Below are 27,017 nucleotides of genomic sequence, written 5' to 3'. Positions count from 1 at the left end.
AATCTAGCCATAATGATTATTATTTTTATAGCGCCATCAGATTCCGTAGCGCTGTACAATGGGATATATGATACATGCAGTCTATAAATAGCTAGGTCAGGATGATTTAAAGAGACACTATAGGCACCCAAACTTTTTCAGCTCATTGAAGTGGCCTGGGTGCACTGTCCCAAACCATTTTAGCCCTGCAATGTTAAATACTGTAGATTACATTGTAGTGCTGAGACAGCCTCTAGTGGCTGTTTACCAGACAGCCACTAGAGGCACCTACGGCATTTTATCGGATTTTAGGTTGCCGGTCGCTGGACGTAGACCCATTCTGCATGAGGATAGCCAGCGTCAGTAAAATCCCCATAGAAAATCAATGACGCAATGCTTTCCTATGGGAAGGGCCTAATGGGTTCACCACACATGTGCATTAGGCACGTCAGAGGAGGCACAAGTAAAATAATCAGTAAATAAAGAATGTATTATTAAACCCTTTACGTGCTGGGGAGGAGGTGGGTCCAGATGACACAATAGGGTCAGGAATAAATGTTTGTCTTCCCAACACTATAGAATCCCTTTAAAACAACCAGTGTACAGGTTTCATCAGCTGTCACTAAAGCTCTGGATGAGACATTACCAGTCTGTTGGTCTACTTCAATGAGTAATTTGCAGCAGCTCCTGAGGACATTAAATCTCTATACTTTTGACATATTTTCCCCCTACTTTGTTTATGCTATGGCATGTAAATTTCAGATTTTAAAAAAAATTATATATTTTTTAATGGTTCCAATAACTTTCTCAGTTTTTATTCTATTTCGCTCGATTACTTTCTTCTACATCCAGGACTACTTCAACTGCTGATATTCTCTAGTTTTACCTTCTACTCCTATAATCTCCAAATGTTTTTTTTAAAAAAAAATTGAATTTGGAGGGATTTCTTCCTTCAATAATTGGACGGCTCTTATTTGGCTTTTTTGTTTTTATCCATGTAACAATTAGAGATGAAAATAATACACTGTGTTTGCATTCACTTTGTTTTATTTTGCAATTGAAGTTTATGGAGTTTTCTTTAAATTAAACATGAGAACATCACTATACAATATGACAAACACACAATGAGGAGGGGGAAAGAACCTTCACCCAAAAGAGCAAAGTCCTTACAGCACACACTTAAACCATAATAGAATTGGTAACTGCAAAGGTCATGGTGCAGCACTTCCACCTAGTGTAGAAGACACCTATTGAAATATTGCAATCAAATGACAGAGAGTGTCCTGAAGAAGATAACCTCCTGAGAAGAGTAAGGGTAAGGAATAAAAGTGAGATTAAATAGACTCGATATAGGGATAAGGGAGGGCAAAGGGGAAAGAGGCAAACAGAGGGAAAAAATGAAAGCAATAAAAGTGACTGGTGAGAAAAGAAGCAAGGGAGTAAAGCAATCTAAAGGTTCGTTTACAATCTTTCGGTAAATAGATTCTGTAAGCTTTTTGTACGTCATAATTAACAGCCAGTAGCTTTTAGAGTCTACAATTAACCACGCCGCTATATTTTTGTAGCGTATTTCTCATATAGCAAATCACTCACATATTAGTGGCTTGCTGGTAAAGCACAGAAACACACCTGAGAATGTGCACTTCACCCTGTGTGGCCAGTAGTGACAGCCAGGTAGCAGCTGGCCAGTAAAACTTAGTGATGGGTTAAAAATAACAGTTTTTTTTTTCAATGGGATTTAGCGGTTAATATCTTTATACCAGCCAGTAATGAGTAGCGACAAAGTTGTACAACAGTCAGAAACTAGTCACTACCATTACTGGTAGCCACTGGTTGCTACTTGGCAAATGGCTTTCAGTATATGCAGCCAGTATCTACCTGTTGCTACTTGTGACGTTTTTCAGTAGGGAAACAGCAACTACTCATTAACAGTAGTTACAAGCAAAGTAATGAATAGTGAATAGTCACTTAAAAGTAGGAACAAGGATGTAAAGGAGCCCTAAGTTAGCCATGCACAATGAGTTTAAGAATAAAGAGGAAAAGTGCCTATCCAGAGGACACTTATTTTGGTTTGGTTTTTAAATGAAAAAATTGTTGGTGTTGTGGATTGAAGTTTTTCCATTGACATTTAAAACCGGATTTCAGGTTCCACCTGTAGATGTTAAGAAGTAAAAAATGTCCCAGAAAATCTCCAGATTTTTTGTCAAAACGACTAGATGTATCAATATGTAAATGTAAAAAGTTGTTTGTTTCCTTTTTACGTTTGCTGGCAGCGAGGAAATCTCCTCATTACTTGCAATAAACAACCGAAAGCCTTTGTCGCAACTAGATGACAAAAATACATTTTTTTGTTGTTGTTGCTGTGATCAACTTAAAGTCAATGGATCAGGGATACTTTCCACAATTAAATTCTGCATTTCAGTAAACATTGCAATGGCTGTTCACAGATTTGGTGTGACATACATATTGTGAAATTGTTTCTGAGAATTCAAAATAGTAATATTATAATAATACTTTAAATAATTAATTTTTATTTTAAGGGGAGGAAGTTATTTAAAGCTCCTGGTCAGTTTCACACAGTCACTGAATGTAGTATGCTAGTGGTTCAGCAAATTTTAAAACAATGATCGTTAGTGACATAATGTTAATGATGTGAAATTAACATCATCCACTGAACTGAAAAATGCAATACTCCTAAAATAGTGTAAATTTAAAGACACATTTTCCTATGCCATATATTTTCACCTCACCTGTACATCTGTCTATGAAGTACCAGGTGCATGACCAAGAACAAAAAGACAATTGATGCTTCCAAATTAAAGGACATTTGCCATACAAATCAACAGGGCACTGCATGCATGTCACGGTCCATTGTAGCAACATAAACCATGCACATCTGAAGGCACAACCGCAAAACTGGTCTCAGTGATCCCAGTGAATTAAATATTATAGTTTTCAGACTACTATGGCATTTTTACTAAATGTAAAACAACTGAGAATTTATGAATTTGGCCAACTTCAAACTAAGTCTAGCTAACCTTGGATACATAGAAATATATTGGAAAAATTTTAGTTTTAACATGTCGGAAAAATTATAACTAAACATATCCCTTTGTGGTTGATGTTTTACTTGATGTGTTTTGAATTCAAAGCATTCTTGTATATAACCATTATTTACTTGGAATCAACCCTTAATCAGCAGACATTTCTTAAAGTTACAACGGTTAAATATTAACCTTTATTGCAAACCTTTGACTATAGTCTAAAATGAAATACTCACTTAAACAAATCTCTCTCAACGTAAACCTAGAACAAACAGGTTAGTATTTTCTACATTACATTTTGACACATCAATATATAGATCCATGCAAGAGTCCCATCATTCCCAAATGTAATTTGCAAAACAAATGGGATACGTACTCTCCTCAGCAAGAACAAAACAATTGCACACACACCATTCAAATCAGACATATTATTTATAAAATAACTTGGGTTTCTTCCTAATTACAAAATATTAATCAATAGGCAGCAGGTAAACCAAGATTGGCAGCGTACTCAGCATCATATGTACTGACTATAGACTGCTATTCATTCCTGAATGAGCTTTAGTTTTGTCTATTATTGAGCAAGTATTTTAACTTATCGCTATGATTATACATACATTTCCAGATAGCCCCATCTTTTTATGTACAAATATAAACCCAGGTATACGTGTTCATACCTGTATGTAGACATTAGATTTAAATAATAATATTAATAATAATACATTTGCACTTAAAATAGTTATGAACCAAATGCTGCCCTTCAATTCAGTGCTAGGGAAGCTATTAATGGAGCAGTTCTCTATGCATTACTCTCAAACCAATGTCCAAAACATTTCAGCGTGGCAGACGTCAGGCTGTCACATCACGCAACGATGCCCGTTTGTACTGGTGATAACCACTTGTCCAGCCATGTACTACCTGTAGAAAGATTGGTGCATTTAGAAATGTACAGCATGTAGTCAAAATAAGAGAAAGGCAAAAGTGGAAAAGATTATAAAGGGTGATTTGAGAAAGTATTTTTTTGAGAAATCCTTGTTGAAGGTGAAGCGCATTAGTGTTATTGATTATTATACTGTTTTTACTTTTACATCTATTTTAAAGTGTAAATAAAATAGTTTTATTTTATAACACGTCAGGACCTACCTGGTTTTCTTCCCTTGGAGATGGACCACCTGTGTACTGGGCAAAACCGATACCCCTCCAATATTTTATTATTTTGTATATTTTATTATCAACAGACAGCACTATATTTTTATTTCTTGTTTTTATCTTATCATATATTCATTGCTGGATTGCCTATAAATGACCCAAATCCGTAAATAAGAATTATACCACTTGATGCTGCTTACTAAAAGCGAGTTGGAGGCTCCATAATTTGTGAGTGCATTTCCACTTACATAGTTGACTTTATTCCTATACTTTAATATGCTACACTTGATTAAGATTTGGTGCACATGCTACTACAAAGGATATCCAGGCAGGGATTATAGGTGCATAAAGTAGAGCTACTTCTAGCTCTATATACTGTACGTCCATTTCTTTATTTTTCTGATCCACTTACACCAATGTTACTGCACTATATTTGGCATTTCTTCTCTTTTATTGCATATCCTGCACCATTCTGAGAATCTCTCATGATGCAATTTCCTTCCTCCATCATGAACATCGGTTTGGGTTGTCTGAGTTGCCTACATCATCCAGCTTGAAAAAGACCTTTGTTGGTCGAAACGTTGCTTGGCGTTGCATTTTTTCCTAATAAATCTGCATACGGTTTCAATTTGGAGTGCCTGTGGTCCTTTCTTCTTTCGTGTATAAATCTGGGATTGCTGGTCCTGATCCGGAGCACCCTTGGCCGTTGGGATTGAGTGCGGTTCCCACCATCTACTTTACATCATCCAACTAAACCTGACATCCTTTTATCTTTAAAGTTCTAACAGTGCAAAAATCAAAAGGAGCATTCCAGTGTTTGTTACACATTGAAAAATGTAGGTTACAATTGGTCTTATTGCAGAACTCTTAAAATGGACACTATTACCACAAAAACAACTATAATTTAGCAAAGCAATGTTGATGTATAGATCATGCCCCTAAAGTGTCTCTGCTCGAACCTCTACCTCTTTGTTTATGTAATCCTAGTCACACGTCCCCTAGCGCTGACCAACACAATCAACCTTCACACACACACACACACGTCTTATTCCTGCTTTGTTAATGGCCTAATAGAGCAGGCAACAGCCTGTTGTGTGCAATTAAAGTTCAATTAACAGGGTAGGAACTTTTAAAGCAAGCATGGCAAACTCAAAGACTAACACAGGCCAAATAAACAAGGTTTAAGTTTATATGGGCTGCAAAAAAACAAAAACTTCTGTTTTTGTAGAAACGTAGGTTTATTTAGAAAAGTACAGTGTAAAAAAAAAAAAAAAATTCCTGACACTGGACGTCCTCACGCTTGTAGGGCTTCAAAATGTAAACAAAAGAGCAAATATATTTTAAGGATACGTGCCTTTGCATATAACCAATGTTTCAGTCCAACTACCTTGACATATTAAGAAAAGTTTGCTAATGGGACTGAAATGGTGAATGTATGCTGTTGTACAGCTGTAAAAAAACGTTGTTGTTGATTTTTATGTCCTATCAGTGTGTTCGTCACTTTGGCTGAGATCATCAAACTTTATGATCTCAGCCAATCCTATTCTTTCCCATATTATTATTATTACTGGTATTTATAAAGCGCTTTCTTTACATTATCATCAAAGGCGGAGATTTAACAATAAATGAGAGAATTACAAAAACTTACGGGAACAATAGGTTGAAGAGGGTAGAAAAGCACTGGGGGGCTATTGTGCATGTGTGGGAAAAAGCTGCACAGCCAATCAGCATCTCCATGGGAAGCGTTCAGCGCCCCCATGCAGACCCAATCTAATACACTGCCCCATCCCCACATGCTAATACACTGTCCACGAATCCAACATTGCCCCAAGTCCAATACACTGCCCCCTTCACAATACACTGCCACTCCTCCTTCCACTCTAATTGAATACACTTATACACTGCCCCCTCCCTGCCACCACACTAATACACTGCCCCCCCCACCACTCTAATAAACTGCCCCCTCCATTCCTCCACACTAATACACTGACCCATCCCTCCCTCAAATAAATACATTGCCTCCCCCAATTTAACACACTGCCCCCCCTCCCACCACTCTATAAACACTGCCCCACTCCCTCCCCTAAACGAATACACTGCCCCCCTCCCCAAATACACTAGACCCCATCCCTCCCGCAAATTAATACAGTGCCCACTCCCTCCCCCAATTTAATACACAGCCCCCTACCTCCCTCAAATTAATACACTTCCCCCCTCCCCAATATAGCACACTACACAGGAAGGTCCCCCAAATCCCTCTTCCCCTACCTTAAGATAAGCTGCCCGTCCTCCAGTTCCAGCCCTGCTTTTCTTTGCTCAAGTAGGCCAGACACTCCTCTAGCACTGCTAGCAGGAGGGAAGGGGGAGTGGTCTGTGGGAGCATGTGATCGGCCGTAGGAGGCAAGACAAGAATCAGACAGGAAATATCTTTCCTGTCTTGCGGCTGGTCGCAGCCCAAAACAAAGTGGCCCCAGGGCAGGTGGGCCGCAAATATATCCATTGTGAGCCACATTCGGCCCACGGGCCGCAAGTTTGACATTATTGTTTAAAAGCAAACACAATGTGCTGTAAGTTCGGATTGAAAATGAAACCATTTGTTCCATGGAGGCTGTGAAAGTCTAAGCCATAGGGAGCCATCTTTAGATTGGGAGCTTTTTTGGGCAAGACACTCTTCACCTCCTGTTCCCGTATGTCATACATGTTTTGTTAGAATAAATATTTGTCTTGTTTCCTATTGTAGAGCGCTGCAGAATATGTTGGCGCTAAATAAATACCGTATATACTCGAGTATAAGCCGAGTTTTTCAGCCCATTTTTTGGGCTGAAAAACCCCAACTCGGCTTATACTCGAGTCAAGGTCTGTATTATGGCAATTTGCATTGCCATAATACAGACCGGGGGAGAGGGGGGCTGGCAGAGCTGTACTTACCTGTTCTGCAGCTCCTGTCAGCTCTCTCCTCCTCCGCGCCGTCCGTTCAGCACCTCGGTCAGCTCCCAGTGTAAGTCTCGCGAGAGCCGCTTACAGTGTGAGCTGATAGAAGGAGCTGCACGGACGGCGCAGAGGAGGAGAGAGCTGACAGGAGCTGCAGAACAGGTAAGTACAGCTCTGCCAGCCCCCCTCTCCCCCCCACTGAACTGCCACTGGACCACCAGGGAAGGAGAGCCCCCCTCCCTGCCATGTATCAAGCAGGGAGGGGGGACGAAAAAAAAATAAAATAAGAAATAATAATAAAAAAATAATAAAAAAAAGGGGGTATAAGGACCACTGTGGGAGGGGGGGGGGTATAAGGACCACTATGGGAGGGAGGGGGTGGGATAAGGACCACTATGGGAGGGAGGGGGGGTATAAGGACCACTATGGGAGGGAGGGGGGGTATAAGGACCACTATGGGAGGGAGGGGGGGATAAGGACCACTATGGGAGGGAGGGGGGGGATAAGGACCACTATACCACTATGGAAGGGAGGGGGGATAAGGACCACTATCGGAGGCAGGGGGGTGGGATAAGGACCACTATGGGAGGGAGGGGGGGAGAAAAGGAACACTATGGGAGGGAGGGGGGGGATAAGGACCACTATGGGAGGAAGGGAGGGGGGGGGATAAGGACCACTATGGGAGGGAGGGGATAAGGACCACTACGGGAGGGAGGGGGGGGATAAGGACCACTAGGGGAGGGAGGGGGGGATAAGGACCACTAGGGGAGGGGAGGGGGAAGTAAGGACCACTAGGGGAGGGGAGGGGGAAGTAAGGACCACTAGGGGAGGGGTGAGTCAGGACCACTGGGGGAGGGGGGTGAAGGAACACGGGGGTGGGGAGGTAAGGACCACTGAGGGAGGAGGAGGGGAGGTCAGGACATATGGGGGGGGCAAATATCCTTGCACCGGCCCTGCACACACTGCATTCATACACTGCATTCATACACACACACTGCACTCATACACACACACTGCATTCATACACACACACACTGCATTCATACACACACACGCTGCATTCATACACACACACGCTGCACTCATACACACACACGCTGCACTCATACACACACACGCTGCACTCATACACACGCTGCACTCATACACACACACGCTGCACTCATACAGACACTGCACTCATACACACACGCTGCACTCATACACACACACGCTGCACTCATACACACACACTGCATTCATTATACACACACTGTAAATAAATATTCAATTAATATATTTTTTTTAGGATCTAATTTTATTTAGAAATTTACCAGTAGCTGCTGCATTTCCCACCCTAGTCTTATACTCGAGTCAATAAGTTTTCCCAGTTTTTTGGGGAAAAATTAGGGGCCTCGGCTTATATTCGGGTCGGCTTATACTCGAGTATATACGGTAATTGTAATTGTATGGCCAGGGCTGCATAAACTCCAACAAGCCAGACCACTTAACAGTGAGACTGAATGGGGATGATCTATACATCAAATTTGCTTATTTGCTTCAATAAGAAAAAGTTGTTTTGGTGTTTAGAGTGTTCCTTTTAGGTCTTTATGACCACATAAAAGCCAGGGATCCAACACACCTTAGTATCTTGTCCTAGTAATTCTTGTTCAGCCTCATGTATCTCTTCTGCAGGATCATAGCTATATAAAGGTAGAAGATGATGCCTTAATCGATCCACTCTGCAAAAAAAAATTTTTAAAAAAATGAATTACTGTGACTTCTGTGCAGGAGAAAATATAAGAGGAAATGTCCTCTTAGTAAATGTCTATAGGAATTTATTAAGTGAACAAACTAAAAAAACAAAAACAGAAAAAAGTATTTTGTGTCCACTAATTTGAGAGATAAGGCATGATGAAAGCATACAATTTTAACTTGCTAAGCATTATTCTTGAATATTTGTGTGTGCACGTGCACACTCCTTATGAATTCCTTAGTCTATAAAAAAGTGAAAAAGATATGTATAAACATGCAGAAGTTAAAGGAGCCCTACAGTTGCTTCATTACAAATACCTCTTCCTCTTCTTTATATACATGATCTGAAAGAAAGGAGGAAAAAAAGGAACTTGTTAGCCTATAACCATCATGATTAAAAGCTGTTTACATAGTTACAATGGCAAAGGAAGTTGCATCATAAACCACACAAATAGAGCTTAGATTAAAATCACTGCATAAAAAGTACTAACGACATGGTAAAGTTATTCCAGCACCAGAACTGAGAAGAAATCTGGTTTGGTTAAGTTTAAAAAGGTTTTTACAACAAAATAAATGACATACTATTCGGGGGAGGGAAGGGAAGGGGAACCTGGAAAAAGGGAGGGGTATCCATCCATAATATGAAGAAAGGTATAAACAAACATACTATTACATTGATATTTTGTTGTACATCACATAATCATGACAGTAAGTTTAGATTATAAAGGATGGGTTATTTTAATGCAGTTTTCCCATTTATCCCAACAATGTTGAAGTTTTATGAATAAGTTTGAGCTTTGTCTATATGACATTTCGTGCATTTTATTTTCTAAAACCAGATTCAAAACTTCTAAGTGTTGGAGTATTAGCCGATTTCAAAAACTGTGGTAAACACGAGGTAGCAGCAATTGGGATGTGGCCTATGATGATTCTATCAATTTTGGTAACAGATTCCGGGAAGGTATGACAATTCTGATGCAACATAGAATTCTACATAAAATATGAAGTTGTGGGTCTATCCTGTTTGTGTTAATGGTTTGGGCTGTTAGTATTGTAAGGCTGCAGTGAATATTTTCTTCTATTCTTATTTAAATGCCACAGTTACCAGAATATTACTGCTGACATGTACATCCTTTTATGACCACAGTCTAAAAACAGCAGAATAATGCTTGATGTCACAAAGAATGGCATTTCAATGTGGTTCCACAAATATGACAATGGGTTTAGTCTACTCCACTGGCCTCTACATTCTCCATCTCAATCCAATAGAGTGCATTGGGGATTTGGTTGAACGTGTGATTTGCAACACTAATGGGCAGCCAACAAATGTGCGGTGACTGCATGACGCTATCCCTATCAACATGAACCAGAATCTGTAATAAAAAGTTATAACTCATAAAGTGTCCACTGAGTGAAAATCTATTATATATATATATATCTCAAAAAAAAATCAGCACTCGCAGGTATTTGACACAATGTATTATGACACTGTCACTTTAGACACTTTAATTCTTGTATTAAGGACCTGTGGTCCTGCCCTAGAAGGGCAGAGCTAGGATTATGCCTTCAGTGGTATTCCTTTGGTTCAACAAAGCATTACTGTTCACTTTAAATGTGAAACATAGACCATAACTGATCCTTTTGAGAATATTTTCTGTAAGCACTATCGCTTTAAATTTTGAATAAAGATCATACTAGATGTTTTTGACAGCACTTTATGATATTTTTTTACATGCACATAGCACTTTACTAAATTTCCTGCACTATGATATATTATGATGACAAACAGATCCACATGTGGTTTAATAGCTATACAAGTTGTCGGCACTTTGGTGTACTAAGTAACTGTGAGATATGGTGTAACAGAATTGTGGTGTTGGAATACATCAGTGTCCAGTTACAGTGATTTTTGAAAGCTCCGTGGGTGGGCGGCATCCAGCTCCCGGTCTGCGAGTTACAGGCAAAAGTGTTCTACTTAGCCGTAATTACGCATGCGTCAATATCTCCTAGGAGATACAGAACGCTCATTTATATATACACATACACACATACAAAATACCAGAGTATTGCAGTATGCAATGATACCTTTTTTTATTGGACCAACATAATATTTCAAAGACAAGCTTTCGAGAGTTTTCCTCTCTTCCTCAGGTCTGAAGCAATACTGATCAATTTGATAGAGTTAAACTCTATACTCTAACGGCAGAATGAATAGGCACAGACACTCCATTAAACACCACAAAGAAGAATTGTACTGCACTCCTGTGGGACACCATTTTACCCAGCCTGACCACTCAATGACCACCCAATGAAGGACCTAAAAAGCAAAGTACTGAAAGGGTTACACCCAAGAAAGAAAAACTTTTGAAGTCAGAATGATCAAACTGTTTAACAGCAAGAATAGAGCACTAAATGTTGATTTGGGTTTCCTGTCCCACTACCAACACTCCCCTGGCATTATCTTTCTGTTCTGTCATATGTATCAACATTTTAAAATGCATTCCAATATGTTTGCAGGGACAGGCTATAGACACCAGAACCACTTCATTAAGCTGCAGTGGTTCTGGGGACTATAGTGTCCCTTTAATGTAAGGTAAATTAGAGATTAGTGTCACTAATAATATACCAGATTACCTACTTACAACCAGATGAGGATGGTGATGGGCTCTGGCTGCAGTTTGGCTCCACTGGTCTGGTGTAGAACAGGATCTCTGGAGGCGGTTTGTAACTGTGGTCACAAAATTCAATGTTCTGGGAGAACGGGAAGCAGCTCCATTTTTTTGGGGCACCTTACACAGCTCAAGGTCTGATGGTGAGTATGCCCATAAGACCACCTACATGTTCCAACCATGAGTTCGCTCACAGGCAGTGTAGTGTAGGGGATGTTTTATGTGTTATTGTAGAGGCTCTAATGTGTGTGTGCGCTTTTGGAATGTAGTGTATAGGGATACCAGTTTGTGTAGGTGATGCAGTGTGGTTGTGTGTAGTGGAAGCAGTGTGTTTTTGTGTAAGGGATAGAAAGCAGTGTATGTTTGTATGCATAAGGGATGCAAGGTGTGTCTCTGTGTATGTAAGGGATGCAGTGTGTGTCTGTAAGGTGCATTGTGTTTCTGTGTGTGTGTAAGAGAAACAGTGTGTGTTTGCATGTGTGTTTCTGTGTATGCGTGCAAAGGATGCATTGTCTTTGTGTGTAAGGGTTGCATTTTGTGTATGTGTAATGGATGCATTGTGTATTTCTCTGTGTGTAAAGGAAGCATGTTGTGTTTCTGTGTATATAGGGATGCATTGTGTGTTTCTGTGTATATAGGGATGCATTGTGTGTTTCTGTGTATATAGGGATGCATTGTGTGTTTCTGTGTATGTATAGGGATGCATTGTGTGTGCGCGTAGTGTGAAAGAGCTCCCTGTCCTACCCCCTGTCCTATAGAGGTCTCCGTTCCATCCCTTAGTGGTCTCTCCTCTACTCCCCTGTCCCTTAGTGGTCTCTACTCTCCTCCCCCCCCCTCCCTTAGTGGTCTCTACTCTCCTCCCCCCCCCCTCCCTTAGTGGTCTCTTCTCTACTCTCCTCCCCCTCCCCCTCCCTTAGTGGTCTCTACTCTCCTCCCCCTCCCTTAGTGGTCTCTTCTCTACCCCCCCCCCCCCCCTCCCTTAGTGGTCTCTACTCTCCTCCCCCCCCCATCCCTTAGTGGTCTCTCGTCTCCCCCTTAGTGGTCTCTCCTCTGCCCCCCTAGTGATCTATCCCTCCCCCCCCCAATTTCCATTAGTCGTCTCTCCTCTTCCCCCCTTTCCATTAGTCGTCTCTCCAAAGTCCCCTCCACCCTTAGTGGCCTCTCCTCTCACCCTCCCCCTCCCCCCTAGTGGTCTCTCCTCTCCCCCTCCCCCCTAGTGGTCTCTCCTCTCCCCCTCCCCCCTAGTGGTCTCTCCTCTCACCCTCCCCCCTAGTGGTCTCTCCTCTCACCCTCCCCCCTAGTGGTCTCTCCTCTCACCCTCCCCCCTAGTGGTCTCTCCTCTCCCCCTCCCCCTAGTGGTCTCTCCTCTCCCCCTCCCCCCTAGTGGTCTCTCCTCTCCCCCTCCCCCCTAGTGGTCTCTCCTCTCCCCCTCCCCCCTAGTGGTCTCTCCTCTCCCCCTCCCCCCTAGTGGTCTCTCCTCTCCCCCTCCCCCCTAGTGGTCTCTCCTCTCCCCCTCCCCCCTAGTGGTCTCTCCTCTCCCCCTCCCCCCTAGTGGCCTCTCCTCTCCCCCTCCCCCCTAGTGGCCTCTCCTCTCCCCCTCCCCCCTAGTGGCCTCTCCTCTCCCCCTCCCCCCTAGTGGCCTCTCCTCTCCCCCTCCCCCCTAGTGGCCTCTCCTCTCCCCCTCCCCCCTAGTGGCCTCTCCTCTCCCCCTCCCCCCTAGTGGCCTCTCCTCTCCCCCTCCCCCCTAGTGGCCTCTCCTCTCCCCCTCCCCCCTAGTGGCCTCTCCTCTCCCCCTCCCCCCTAGTGGCCTCTCCTCTCCCCCTCCCCCCTAGTGGCCTCTCCTCTCCCCCTCCCCCCTAGTGGCCTCTCCTCTCCCCCTCCCCCCTAGTGGTCTCTCCTCTCCCCCTCCCCCCTAGTGGTCTCTCCTCTCCCCCTCCCCCCTAGTGGTCTCTCCTCTCCCCCTCCCCCCTAGTGGTCTCTCCTCTCCCCCTCCCCCCTAGTGGTCTCTCCTCTCCCCCTCCCCCCTAGTGGTCTCTCCTCTCCCCCTCCCCCCTAGTGGTCTCTCCTCTCCCCCTCCCCCCTAGTGGTCTCTCCTCTCCCCCTCCCCCCTAGTGGTCTCTCCTCTCCCCCTCCCCCCTAGTGGTCTCTCCTCTCCCCCTCCCCCCTAGTGGTCTCTCCTCTCCCCCTCCCCCCTAGTGGTCTCTCCTCTCCCCCTCCCCCCTAGTGGTCTCTCCTCTCCCCCTCCCCCCTAGTGGTCTCTCCTCTCCCCCTCCCCCCTAGTGGTCTCTCCTCTCCCCCTCCCCCCTAGTGGTCTCTCCTCTCCCCCTTCCCCCTAGTGGTCTCTCCTCTCCCCCTTCCCCCTAGTGGTCTCTCCTCTCCCCCTCCCCCCTAGTGGTCTCTCCTCTCCCCCTCCCCCCTAGTGGTCTCTCCTCTCCCCCTCCCCCCTAGTGGTCTCTCCTCTCCCCCTCCCCCCTAGTGGTCTCTCCTCTCCCCCTCCCCCCTAGTGGTCTCTCCTCTCCCCCTCCCCCCTAGTGGTCTCTCCTCTCCCCCTCCCCCCTAGTGGTCTCTCCTCTCCCCCTCCCCCCTAGTGGTCTCTCCTCTCCCCCTCCCCCCTAGTGGTCTCTCCTCTCCCCCTCCCCCCTAGTGGTCTCTCCTCTCCCCCTCCCCCCTAGTGGTCTCTCCTCTCCCCCTCCCCCCTAGTGGTCTCTCCTCTCCCCCTCCCCCCTAGTGGTCTCTCCTCTTCCCCTCCCCCCTAGTGGTCTCTCCTCTCCCCCTCCCCCCTAGTGGTCTCTCCTCTCCCCCTCTCCCCTAGTGGTCTCTCCTCTCCCCTAGTGGTCTCTCCTCTCCCCCTCCCCCTCTCCCCTAGTGGTCTCTCCTCTCCCCCTCCCCCCTAGTGGTCTCTCCTCTCCCCCTCCCCCCTAGTGGTCTCTCCTCTCACCCTCCCCCCTAGTGGTCTCTCCTCTCCCCCTCCCCCCTAGTGGTCTCTCCTCTCCCCCTCCCCCCTAGTGGTCTCTCCTCTCCCCCTCCCCCCTAGTGGTCTCTCCTCTCCCCCTCCCCCCTAGTGGTCTCTCCTCTCCCCCTCCCCCCTAGTGGTCTCTCCTCTCCCCCTCTCCCCTAGTGGTCTCTCCTCTCCCCTAGTGGTCTCTCCTCTCACCCTCCCCCCTAGTGGTCTCTCCTCTCACCCTCCCCCCTAGTGGTCTCTCCTCTCACCCTCCCCCCTAGTGGTCTCTCCTCTCACCCTCCCCCTCTCCCCTAGTGGTCTCTGCTCCCCCCCCCCCTAGTGGTCTCTCCCTCCCACGTTCTCCTCACATCCCCCTTCCTCCCTCCCTTAGTGGACTCTCACCTCCCCCCACGTTCGCTTGTTTTTTTCCCCTCTCTCTCCCCCCTCACTCTGATCTTCGCATAGGATATTTACGACCCTCTGCAGGAATGGTGTCTATGTTCTATCAAATCTGTCTTCTTCACTCATGTCGCTTTAACCCCTGTATCACAACTCAACTTTGAATTCTATGAGTCGTCTTGCTCAGAAATGCTTTAGACTTGAGAAAGCTGGTCATTAAAAAATTATGTTAGTCCAATAAAAAAAGATACAAATTTTATCTGATTTTTTTTACATATACATATTATTTGGACTGATGCAGCAGCCCACTCGGGGTTCGCTGCAATTTTTGGTAACCACTAGTTCAGGGACGTGTGGCCTCAAGAGGCGCTTGCCTTACCGGCCTTCAGGGAAACTTCAGCCCTTTTCGAGGTTTATCCCATTGTAGCAGCAGCACATACTTGGGGTCATCTGCGGGCCGGTAAGGCAGTCAAGTGTCTCTCAGACAATTTGGCGGCTTGCGATATCATAAATAAAGGGCGCTCTTCCTCCTTAACCATTATGCGGCTAATACGGAGATTGACATGGCTGGCCACCAAATACAATTCTTTCTAGTTTGTGAACACATCCCAGGCATCCATAATATGGCAGCTGATGCGTTGTCCCGATCAAACTTTCAGGCTTTCTACAAGGTGCACCCTTTCGCCAACCAGCTCCCATCCAGAATACAGACTTTTCCAGAGTTAATTATGGATAAACTAGATTATTGTCCCACACACGGTTTCTCTTATGTACCACTGTCTGCCAACACCAAAACAGCCAACAGGGCTGTGACTGAGTTACACGTTTTGGGCGGGGAATTTCAAGTTTTATGACAATAACTCCTTCGAGACCGTGGTGGCTTTTGGCTCTTTTTTGTCCACCTACACTTAAAATTAGCACATATCACTTGGTCATCTAGTAGCCATTTACATCGCACTCTACGGCCTCCTCAGACCCCGAGAGTTCACTGTGGTCCATAAATGGATGTCAGCTCCGGTTAAAAACTGTCAGAACCATACACAGTAACCACTACGTTGGTTTCGGCACACCACAACCAACTTTCCCTCCTCTTCTCTATTTTCATATACGAATTAAGTTCTGACTACATATATACATACAATATATATGTATTGTATAGTTTGCTTTTGGTTTTGTTTTTTAACACCTAACCTAGGCAAAATTAGCGGGGGTTTAGTTACAGCATATGATCATACATTGCATAAGCCTATATATAAATTATTTTCCTGGCTAATCATGGCAGCATATACACATGGGTTAGCTCCTCCCCTACAGCCGATAGGACAGGAAAACCACCAAGGTTTTAAAAGGAGGCTCCATCCCTAAGGTCCTCAGTCTTTTTCCTGTCCTACAGCCCTTAGGACGTGAGCAATTTGCTCCCTTTACTTACGGACATGTATGTTTTTTTATCTTCATTACTTTATTTGCCTGTTTTACTGTAGTACATTATGCAGTTGTGCTTTTATGCTGTGATGCATTTAAGCTTCAATATCTTTAAACTAGTGCATTATTTTTTAGATTGTGGTACATTATGCGATTGTGCTTTTGCTAGGAAGCATTTAAGCTGTGTGGCATTTAAAACTTTCATTTAAATTAGGCATTTAATACTATTGCATGTAATACCGCAAATCATTGGAAACTGCTGTACATTTGGAAAACTGCCGTGCATTTGAAGACTGATATATTTTAAAACCTGTGATACATTTTGGAAACTGTGTTACCTTTTATACCTTGAGGCCTTTAGACTGTGGTGCTTTTAAACTTTGACCTTTTTTGCACCTGGTGGCCTTTTAAACTCCCTTGCAGGCACTTTTGTTATCTATTTTGCTTCCTCTCGGTCCCAGTGATTTATTCCCGGCACCCTGGGTGTTTAGGGGCCATGTAGGCTTCAGACAGAGTCCTCCCTGGTCTCTACACAGCAAACACACTCGGAATAGGCCCACATGTGTGCAGTTTGTGCCTTATTGGGCCTAATACAGATGACTTGCATTGTGGGAATACAAGTTGTGGCAGCCATCTTGGATAAGGGCAATTGCCAGAAAGTGCCTAAAATAAAGGGAAAATTACAGTAAACATACCACACTTATTTGGTAAGTATTTGCAGGGTCTCCAGACATGGATAAGTGCTGTCTTCAGCCTGTGTTAAAGCTGTTTCGCTGGTTTCTTATAGAATTTAACAGTGCACAGGTAATATTTAGTTATTATTATTATTTGTCAGGTGTCTGATTCTTCACCAGGATTTGGTTATGCACTGACTTCCTCCAGAAGGTTGTCGCTTCAGCATGACCTATCACTGTGCAGCCACATGACATGCAGGCAGGGCTTACAAAGTAAGTTCCAGAGGCCTTAGGGGTAAGAAAAGAGTCCAGGCTTTACCCTGTGGAGGAAGTGATTTCCAACCCCAGAACTACACCACCTAAGTTGCACACTTATGGATCATAGGTGGACGCAGACCTGTCCAAAATGTTACGCCTACCATTGCAGGAGGCCAGCCAGCTGTGACTTCCGCTGCTGTTTCTACAAACATGAAGTATGTGATTAAAGATCTAAAGGCTACTATGGAGAGAGATATTAAAAGCCAAGATTGAAGAGGCAGTCTGAGGTTACAACTGACTTCTTCACAGAAACTTCCCTAGATGTAACTAGGATTTTCTCTGGATCAAATGGCTTTATCTATAGCAGCTAAGAAAGCATTATGGTTCTATTTCTGGGATGATGACTCATCCTCCAAGTCTGCCCTCTACACCATTCTATTTAAAGGGGTGGTGCTGTTTGGGCAAACTTTGGATAATTCCATTGAAAAGGCGAATGAGGGCTGCAAGATATTGGTACTTTAGGATGGAAGTTCCAAGGATCCCAGCTCCTCATAGGCTGACCGGAGAACCTTCAGTGACCAGTATTTCTGAGATACATGGAGCTACTGGCCCTGCAGGGAATACTCCAGAGGTGACTCATGGCAGTTGGTAAACCTGCCTTTCAAGGTTCTAATGGAGCTATAACGCAGTCATTTTGCTCTTCAGCAATGAACATATCTCCTCCAGTACTAGGAGCCTCATTTTTCTGATCACACATACCTGGGCTCGTCATACTCTGGAGGCTTGAGTGGTATCCATGGTCCAGATTGAAATAGACTGGAGTTTTTTTATTAACGGGCACAGGAGTCTCCATACCAACAGGCCAATGAATCAAGAGGTAAAGCACTGAAGGAAGAAGCCTTCTGGACGAAGAGGTGATTTTTTTTAGGTCCCAGAACAAGAGCAGTTCCAGGGACAAGTTTCGCCTCTCTTCTGGTGCTAAGAGGAAAAGCACATGAAAGCCTACACTGGGCATAAGAGGGGCCAACAAGAGGCTGAATGTCAGAGTCTTCGGGATGGAGTCAATCAGATCCATATCTCAAGCAATCTGGAAGGATAATTTCCTTACCTCTATATATCTCAAGGATGCTTACTTTCAGTCCAATCTGCAGAGATCTTCGGCATTAGCTCAGAAGAGAACCTACCATTTGGCCTCAATGTGGCCCCAAGAATCTTTATATGTGCTTATAGTGTTATTGAGAGTCCAGAACTCCACCTGGTTCCATTATCTGGAGGATCTACTTCTGATAGCCTTAGACCCTCAGAAGGCAGGCACACAGAGGTATATAGTTCTTTCATAACTCCTAAAGCTTGGCTGCTTGATGAATATCAAGAAAAGCGGTTTCAGACCAGCTCAGCGGTTGACATTCCCAAGTGGAAGATTCTATGCTCTGCTTTTCCCTATCTCGGGAACAGTTCCACAGATTGAAAAGGTTTTCTCTCCCAGTTTCTTCATTTCTGCTTGGTAATAGCAAGAAAATAGATGCAACTACTAGGAATCCTGGCTTCCACTAGCAGACTTGTCAGATGGGCTCAATGGCATCTCTGGATTCCTTACAGATCCTTCCTATCTTGGTCTAACAAGAGAAAGATTATTGGAGCCAGCCACTTACTATGTCCCCATCAGTGGAGTTACACCTTACCCTGGCAGCTGAAAGAGGGATTAGATCTCTGAATTTCCAGTGAACAGAACCTCATTGGTCGATTATTAGCTTGAATTCCAGTTTTTATAAGATTGGTTGCACAGTGTTTGGACCATGTTGCACAATATTTCCATTCATTTGTATGGAACTAAGTCATTTTCAAGGTTCTTCTTCACTTCAGAGGCTTGCTGAAGAATGAGTGGGTCCAAATTTGCTCAAATATCAATGCAACTGTATCCTATATCTACCAAGATGGGTCTCACAGATACGTATTGATGGAATTCCAGCCCATAATGATCAGGGCACAGAAGAACAACCAGTGGCTCAGAATACAATGGCTGTTTGCTGGAGCCAAATAACTGTGGACAAGGTGGATTGGCAACCATGTCCTGACGTATCCTCAGGGTTGATACAGATTGTCTGATACCCTACATAGATCTGATGGCCCTTTCTTAGACCTACCAGGTCCAGAAGTATTTTTCATGCTAGGACCAGAATGCTCAGGTTCAGGATACACTGACTCAAATTTTGAATTTTAGTGTGATGTACATATTTTCCTGTTTTCGACTTTCCTAAAAGGCAATGCAAAAGGTGACAGTGGAAGACTGTGTCGACTCTAATTCCTATGATGAATAAGATGATTCTGGAACCTCCAAGGGAAATTCCTGTACATCCAGACCTATTACAAGGCCCCATGACACACCAGGATCCTCAAGTTCTGGTGTTGATGCGGGAGTCCATATTAGTATAGGCATCCCTGAGACGATCATTGAGATCCTCTTACAATCCTATACAGGCTTTACTAAGCTTGACATGCTTTTGTCTGTTGGAATTACTCCTTGTTCAGGCCTTGAAAGGTTCTGTGTTACAACACTCTAGAGGAGCACTTAGCTGCACTTTGCTTCATATAGGCATTGATTGAAATCATGCCTCCACTGAGTGTGGTGAAGCGAATATGTGACGTACCACTGGTCTCACGGGCCCTGACTGAACCATTATTCAAAACCTCTAGAAGGAGCTTCAATGGTGGTAGCACAGAAAGTGCTGGTGGCTGGTACCCCAGCAAGGAAAATGGGTGAACTCCAGGCTTGATCCTGTGAATCCCCTTTCACTACTTTTCAACAGATATGGTCGTCTTGCATTTGGCACCTGAAGATCCTGCCTATGGTGAATGCTTATCTATGTCATTCTCTACCTGTACTGAAGGGTACCGATTGAGCGTTGATGCCCCTGGTGCTTTGCTTCATGTAAGCAACAATTGAACTCAAGCCTCCGCTGAGAATGTTGAAACCAATATGTGACGTACCACTGGTCTCACAGACTGACTGAACTTCTAGCAGGAGCTTCCATGATGTTAGCCCAGACGTTGCTGTTGCTGATGACTGGTACCTCAGCAAGGTGAATGTGTGCACTTAGCTGCACTTTGCTTCATATAGGCATTGAATGAAATCATGCCTCCACTGAGTGTGGTGAAGCCAATATGTGACGTAGCACTGGTCTCACGGGCCCTGACTGAACCATTATTCGAACCTCTAGAAGGAGCTTCCATGGTGGTAGCACAGAAAGTGCTGGTGGCTGGTACCCCAGTAAGGAAAATGGGTGAACTCCAGGCTTGATCCTGTGTACCCCCATTCACTGAATTTCAACAGGATATGGTTGTCTTGCATGTAGCACCAGAGATCCTGCCTAAAGTGAGAGCCTTTCAATGCCATTCTCTACCTGTACCAAAGGATTTGGGGCATTCTCCACTAGTACATTCTCCACTAGTACAGCATCTCGTGGGCTTCCATGGCAATGGTCTCTGCTGAAACTTTGTAAAGTTGGCATTTGGACCTCTTTGAACTAGTTTGTCCTGCATTTCATATTGGACATTGAAGCAATTAATGAGGCATAATTTGGACGTCACGTCCGTTCTCTACCTGTGCTGGAGGGTATCAGGGCACTCTCTGTTGCTGTTGCAGCATCATGGGTTGCCATGGCAATGGTTTCTGCTGACACTTTTTGTAAGCTAGCATTTGAACCTCTTTAGACACGTTTGTCTGGCATTTCATACTGTTCGTTAAAACAGTCTATGATGCACAATTTGGTACTCAACTCAGTTCATTCTTCAATTTATGTTGAATTATTCTGATTATTTGATTGGCTATTCTGTCCCTCCCTTTGTAAGCTTGGGTATTCCCCATGTGTATATGCTGCCATGATTAGCCAGGAAAGTGGAAAATTTATTCATACTTACCGTAATTTTCTTTTCCTGGCTATTATTCATGGCAGCATATACTTCCCACCCATTAATGTCTCTATTTATGTACTGTAGAGCTTGTAAACTGACTGAGGACCTTAGGGATGGAGCCTCCTTTTAAAACCTTGGTGGTTTTCCTGTCCTATCGGCTGTAGGGGAGGAGCTAACCCATGTGTATATGCTGCCATGAATAATAGCCAGGAAAAGAAAATTACGGTAAGTATGAATACATTTTCCACTATTTTTTTCCCTTTTAATTCATTCCCTCCCCCATTGCAGAAATGTAATAAAAAGGGTTGTGGAGAGAATAACAGTATGTATCTCGTTCCATAGCCCCCATTCCCAGCTTATAAGTAAAAGAAGAGGGACTGAATCAATTACATTCCAGAGCAGCTGCTGCATTAGAGTATGATGCTCATTACTCATATGTTGGGAGAGGGGACAATAAGCACATTGCCTTTGTCTTCACAGTTCTGCTCTAGCATGTCAGTAAAAGAAAGAGCTTGAATTAAAGGTGTAGGTCAAAAATAACAGCTGTTGCTTCGGATCGTATGTAATAGTACATCCTTAAGAGTAAAGGAACGCAATACTAGATTACAAAATGTGTACTGTAAAGCAAGCATAATGCTGAATTATGTATATTGCGGTCTCTGGGATCTGCAGACATGGTAAACCACAAGACAGAATTTAGATAAGAAAATAGTACTTCTGGCTATGGATCCATTAATGTCTGATTAGCATCAGCATATAGCTATCCTAGCCTGCCTGAGATTGTTGGGAGTCATTCTCCTATACAGCATCTGATATTTGTAGGTGCTGCCTTTTTGGGAGGGAGAAGTCGGATATACAAATAGTATAGGCTCTTATTGTAACACATAAAATTAGCTTTTGAACTACCGTATATACTCGAGTATAAGTCGAGTTTTTCAGCACATTTTTTGTGCTGAAAAACCCTCACTCGACTTATACTCGAGTTAATGTCTGTATTATGGCAACTTACATTGCCATAATACAGACAAGGACCGCCGGGCTCATTACCAGCCCGGCTGTCCTGTTGGGGGGCTGGCAGAGAGCATTAACTTACCTTCCTGCAGCTCCTGTCAGCTCCCTTCTCCTCCGTGCAGCTCCTCTGTCAGCTCCCACTGTAAGTCTTGCGAGAGCCGCGGGGTCACCGCGGCTCTCGCGAGACTTACAGTGGGAGCTGACAGAGGAGAAGGGAGCTGACAGGAGCTGCAGGAAGGTAAGTAACCGCTCACTGTCAGCCCCCCCCCTCCTACACAGCCCATACACTGGACCACCAGGGAGTGAGAGCCCCCCTCCCTGGCAAGCTAACAAGCAGGGAGGGGGGACGAAAATTAAATCAAATATAAAAAAAATACAATAAAAAATATTAAAATAAAATAAAAAACTTAAAATATTAAAATAAAAAATTTATAATAAAAATGCCCTCCTCCCACCTAGTACACACACACACACACACACACACACACTCTGCATTCTACACACACACACTCATACACACACTCTGCATTCTACACACACTCATACAAACACACACTCTGCATTATATACACACACACTCATACAAACAATCTGCATTTTACACACACTCATACAAACACACACACTCTGCATTATATACACACACACTCATACAAACAATCTGCATTCTACACACACTCATACAAACACACACACACTGCATTATATACACACCGTGTGTGCGTATATAATGCAGAGTGTGTGTGTGTTTGTATAAGTGTGTGTGTAGAATGCAGATTGTTTGTATGTGTGTGTGTGTGTATAATGCAGAGTGTGTTTGTATGAGTGTGTATATAGTTCTAAAAATCACAGAATTTCATAGCCCCAAGTTTTACCCTCGACTTATCCACGAGGCATAGCATATTTCACAATTGTTGGTCACAAAACTGCCCTCGACTTATACACGAGATCGACTTATACACGAGTATATACGGTAAGCAGATACCCATTCTCTTACTCTCTGTTTAAGTGGTTTGCAAATCCCTTGGGTCTTCCTGAAGCAAACAGGTAATCAAGACGTTGTACCCCTGGCTCACTGTGTCTAGAGCAGTATAACCTACACTTCATTGATTAGGTCAACCAAGGCAGAAATGATCATCTGGGTTTGTTTTGGACATGTGCACTCATTGCATTTGTCCATAAATTAGTTCAACAACAAATCGATTTGTTGAAGCAAATAACTGGGAATACAAAATCTTAATAACAAGCCAACGAAAATATTTAGTTCCTTGAAAACAAAGAGAAAGTGTTTTTTGTGTCAGACAAATTTATTCATTTATGGGCGAATGCAACAAACGCACATATGTAGTTCCCACGCTCTCTCATGCAGAGGGAGCTTTCCATCATATCAGGACTAGAATGCCCTTTTGGGTGGAATAAGTCTGATGAAACAAAGAGTGTAAACTAGTTTGAGAACTTTGCATGGGCTTACCAAAGGTCAATTTTTGAATTGTTGCCAATTATTTCTTTGCTCTCTGTTTTGTCCATTATTTCTGGACCTGTGCAACTACTGGCATGCCAGGTAGAGGTCTTTGGAAAGTGGTAACAGTGTGGTAACAACCCCTTTCCTAGAATATGCATAATGGGAGGGATTTGAGGTCTGTGGAGAGATAGGCTGTCAGCTGTCTCCACATCCTCTCTACTGGCATGTCAGTAATGGAAAATAGTATTTAAATTCAGCCGCTCCCCCTCAAATTTAATTTAAAAGTGCATTACCTTTTTTCCATTTATACCAAGCATCAATGGGTTACACTGCAGGGCTAAAATTACAGGGGGACTACACCTACACTACTTTAAAAAGGCCTTAAATGTCATGTTTCTGTGTTTACAGATGATGCAAAACTTTCTAAAGTAATACAATGTGAGCTGGAGGGATTTAGACAGATTCGGGGACTGGGCACTTAAATGGCAAATTAAATTTAAAGTAGATAAATTTAAAGTTATGCACTTCAGGGTAAATTAGGGATATCAATACAAGAAGGATTTGGGAATTGTTATAGACAAACTAGGCAACTTTGCAATGTCAGCAGTTGCTGAGGCCAGTAAAGTATTGCCATGTATAAAAAGGAGCATTAACTCTCAGGATGAAAATATAATTTTGTCTCTTTAAAACTCAATGGTAAGACCACACCTTGCATATTCTGTGCAATTTTGGACACCTGTTCTAAGAAATGATATATTGGCACTAGTGCAGAGGCGGGCAACAAATTAAAAAAAAAAAAAGATTGGAACATTTTTGTTATGAAGAAAGGTGAACAAATTGAAATCTCTTCAGGTTAGAAAAACAGTGCCTCAGAAGGAATATGAGAGCATTATACAAGTATATTTGGGGTCAATACAAATCATTGTCGGAGATCATCAATCTCGATGATCTCAGCCAAAGAGGCGGAGCATCACCAATCTCGATGATCTCAGCCAAAGAGGTGGAGCATCACCAAGGCTGCAAGGTAGAAAAGGTAAGTAAAATTAAGATGTTTACTAGGGCAGTATTGTGCTAGGAATACACATTTGTATTCCTAACGCTATAGTGTTCCTTTAAGGACAGCAGCTGAAAACAACATCTACTACTTGAACCTGCAGACTCCTAAATGTGCGGACGCTAATGCCTGCAAAGTCGGTTACCAACTATATGAAAGCGATCCACGTATTTGTTCAGTGAGCTTTGATTATGTATTACTAGCATTCATAACATGTGTGATCTAAACTGGATGGGATAAAGCACAAAGTGAAACATATCCACAAAGTTATTCACTAAAATGTGAATAGCCAAGAATTCAACATGCATTTCATATTAAAAGGCCAATACAGTTAAAACTGAAAACAAAGCTAACTGGAAAATATGTGTAATTAGGCAATTATGGTCTAAAATTTAAAATTCATTTTGAATTCCTGATAATCCACATTTCTGTTAATGGCCATCTTGAAAACATTTATGGATCGGCCACCATTAGTACTGAAAAAACAGAAGTCAATTAAATCAGGTTTTAATTGTTGTTTGAATTAAAAAAAATGTTTTGATAAGTGTTCTAGATGGAATTCTGCTTTAGCTGTGATATCCGCATTACTTAATCAGCGCAAATCACTAATGAGTGTTACGATTTCACAGTGCTATATTTCCCCTTGATCAAGCAAAGCAAGAAAATATTGTGTTGACCACACAGGTTACTGGTCTCTTTAAAGGGACATCATAGGCACCAAGACCACTTCATCTTATTGAAGAGGTCTGGATGCAATGTCTGTCCCCTTAACCCTACAATATTATTGCAGTTTCTGAGATGGAGTAAGATCGGCGCTGAAATCGAGTAAGTACAGTAAGGGTTTATTAACCCTTACAGTGCAGGGAGTGGGGGGTAGGGAGGGTTGGTGCAGAGGGAGTTATAATGCTAGGAATCAATCTTTATATTCCTAGCACTATAGTATCCCTTTCAAATAAGGCAACGTCTTGTCGGATAAAGATTGCTTAACGTAAAAATAAAGATGTATCACTCACCACAGCCACTACGACACCCACTACAGTGATAAGGAAGAATGGCACCAGCACAATTCCTCCCATTGAATCAGCAGCTACATTACTTGATCCGGAATCCGTAGTGTTACTCATGATGACTGACTGTAGCATGAGTATGGGCAAGACATGCGATGTACAGACAGGGCAATCAAGGACAGCTCCGAACAATAATATGACTGTTTGAGAAAAATAAAAAAGAGAAAATAAGCTATTAATGGCTTTAGAAATTCAGGAAGCATCAGACAAGAAATACAACAGCAGAGTTAGTAACCTATGACACATAATGTAATACCCATAAACATAGAGTACAGAAACATAACACATCGTGCAATTCATGGACTAGAGATACCCTTAATAATAGCACCAGGGCAGAACAATGACAATATCTGAGAGTGCTGTCACGTGTAATGAAAGCTCTCAATAAACTGTAAACAATCACAGACAAGTAACACAGAGAACTATAAAATAAAACAGTAATTAATGGTCACTGCCGCCATCGTATAAAGACAAAGGCCATGTTTTAGGCTGTAAAACAAAGGTTTAAATTTAATTTTAAAAAAGCAGCACAGGAGACAATCCAACCCACTTATGATTATCCTGACAGAAGCCTCGCCTGGAACCCGGAAGTGAAAGTCAGAACGCGTTAGCCAATCAGGATGGAGAAAGGCGGGATTTGTCTTACACGTTCGGAAACAGTGAGAGAGGGGGGGGAGGAGCAATGCGGTTACTATAGCAACAGTGACAGCTGCACGGTGAAAGGGAGTGCTTGCATCCAGTGCTTTACTTCAATGATTATCTATCAGGACTGTGGCGGCCATGACGGAGTCTCGGCTGGGGTGAGAGACACGTTTTGACAGAGGCACACTATCCGTCAAGACAGAGAGTTGTAGACTGGCAAATTTTCCCAGATTTGAATTTAGTTTCATCCATTTTAGCCCCAGTTTTATCATTTGGAGTGCAGCTTATTACATTGGGGGCATATTTGGTATATCATGCCCCTTACTGCATTTCCTTTTCCTCAGTCCATGGCATTACCCCTTTTACTGCCATACTAATGCCACTAATCTCATTGTATTTGCTATGCTTCTCTACCTCCATTGACATCAATTTCAAGCCTAAACCTCAGGTTCCTCCTTCACATGAATTGCACACAATACCTCTGTCAATCTCATACCTCTATTTCATATATTCTAACATTGCACTGTGTCAATTCAAGGTAGCAGGCTATGACACAATGAAGGGCTGATTGGAAATAGGGCCACCAAAAAAAAAAGTGGAGTTTCAGCCTGGTGTGAATGCACTCCAGACTGGCACTAAGGAACGATGACCGCCCACTGGTGTGAATGC

At 43.3% G+C, this 27,017-nt stretch overlaps 1 protein-coding gene across 1 annotated transcript; it reads right to left on the bottom strand.

The window, feature by feature from the left end:
• Nucleotides 1-1,025: 1,025 nt before the first annotated feature.
• Nucleotides 1,026-26,280, bottom strand: SMIM29 (small integral membrane protein 29). Its single transcript, XM_063453088.1, has 5 exons — nt 26,257-26,280; nt 25,653-25,846; nt 9,156-9,181; nt 8,725-8,824; nt 1,026-3,941 (listed from the first exon to the last, which is right to left on the bottom strand). Exons 2-5 carry the CDS (start codon nt 25,779-25,781, stop codon nt 3,873-3,875), a joined length of 324 nt encoding a protein of 107 aa, XP_063309158.1. The 5' UTR covers nt 25,782-25,846; nt 26,257-26,280; the 3' UTR covers nt 1,026-3,872.
• Nucleotides 26,281-27,017: the final 737 nt, after the last annotated feature.

This window comes from Pelobates fuscus, chromosome 1, assembly GCF_036172605.1.
Source record: "Pelobates fuscus isolate aPelFus1 chromosome 1, aPelFus1.pri, whole genome shotgun sequence".
Taxonomy (NCBI): domain Eukaryota; kingdom Metazoa; phylum Chordata; class Amphibia; order Anura; family Pelobatidae; genus Pelobates; species Pelobates fuscus.
Note: the sequence above shows the minus strand (reverse complement) of the source record. Positions and strands in the feature narration are given on the sequence as shown.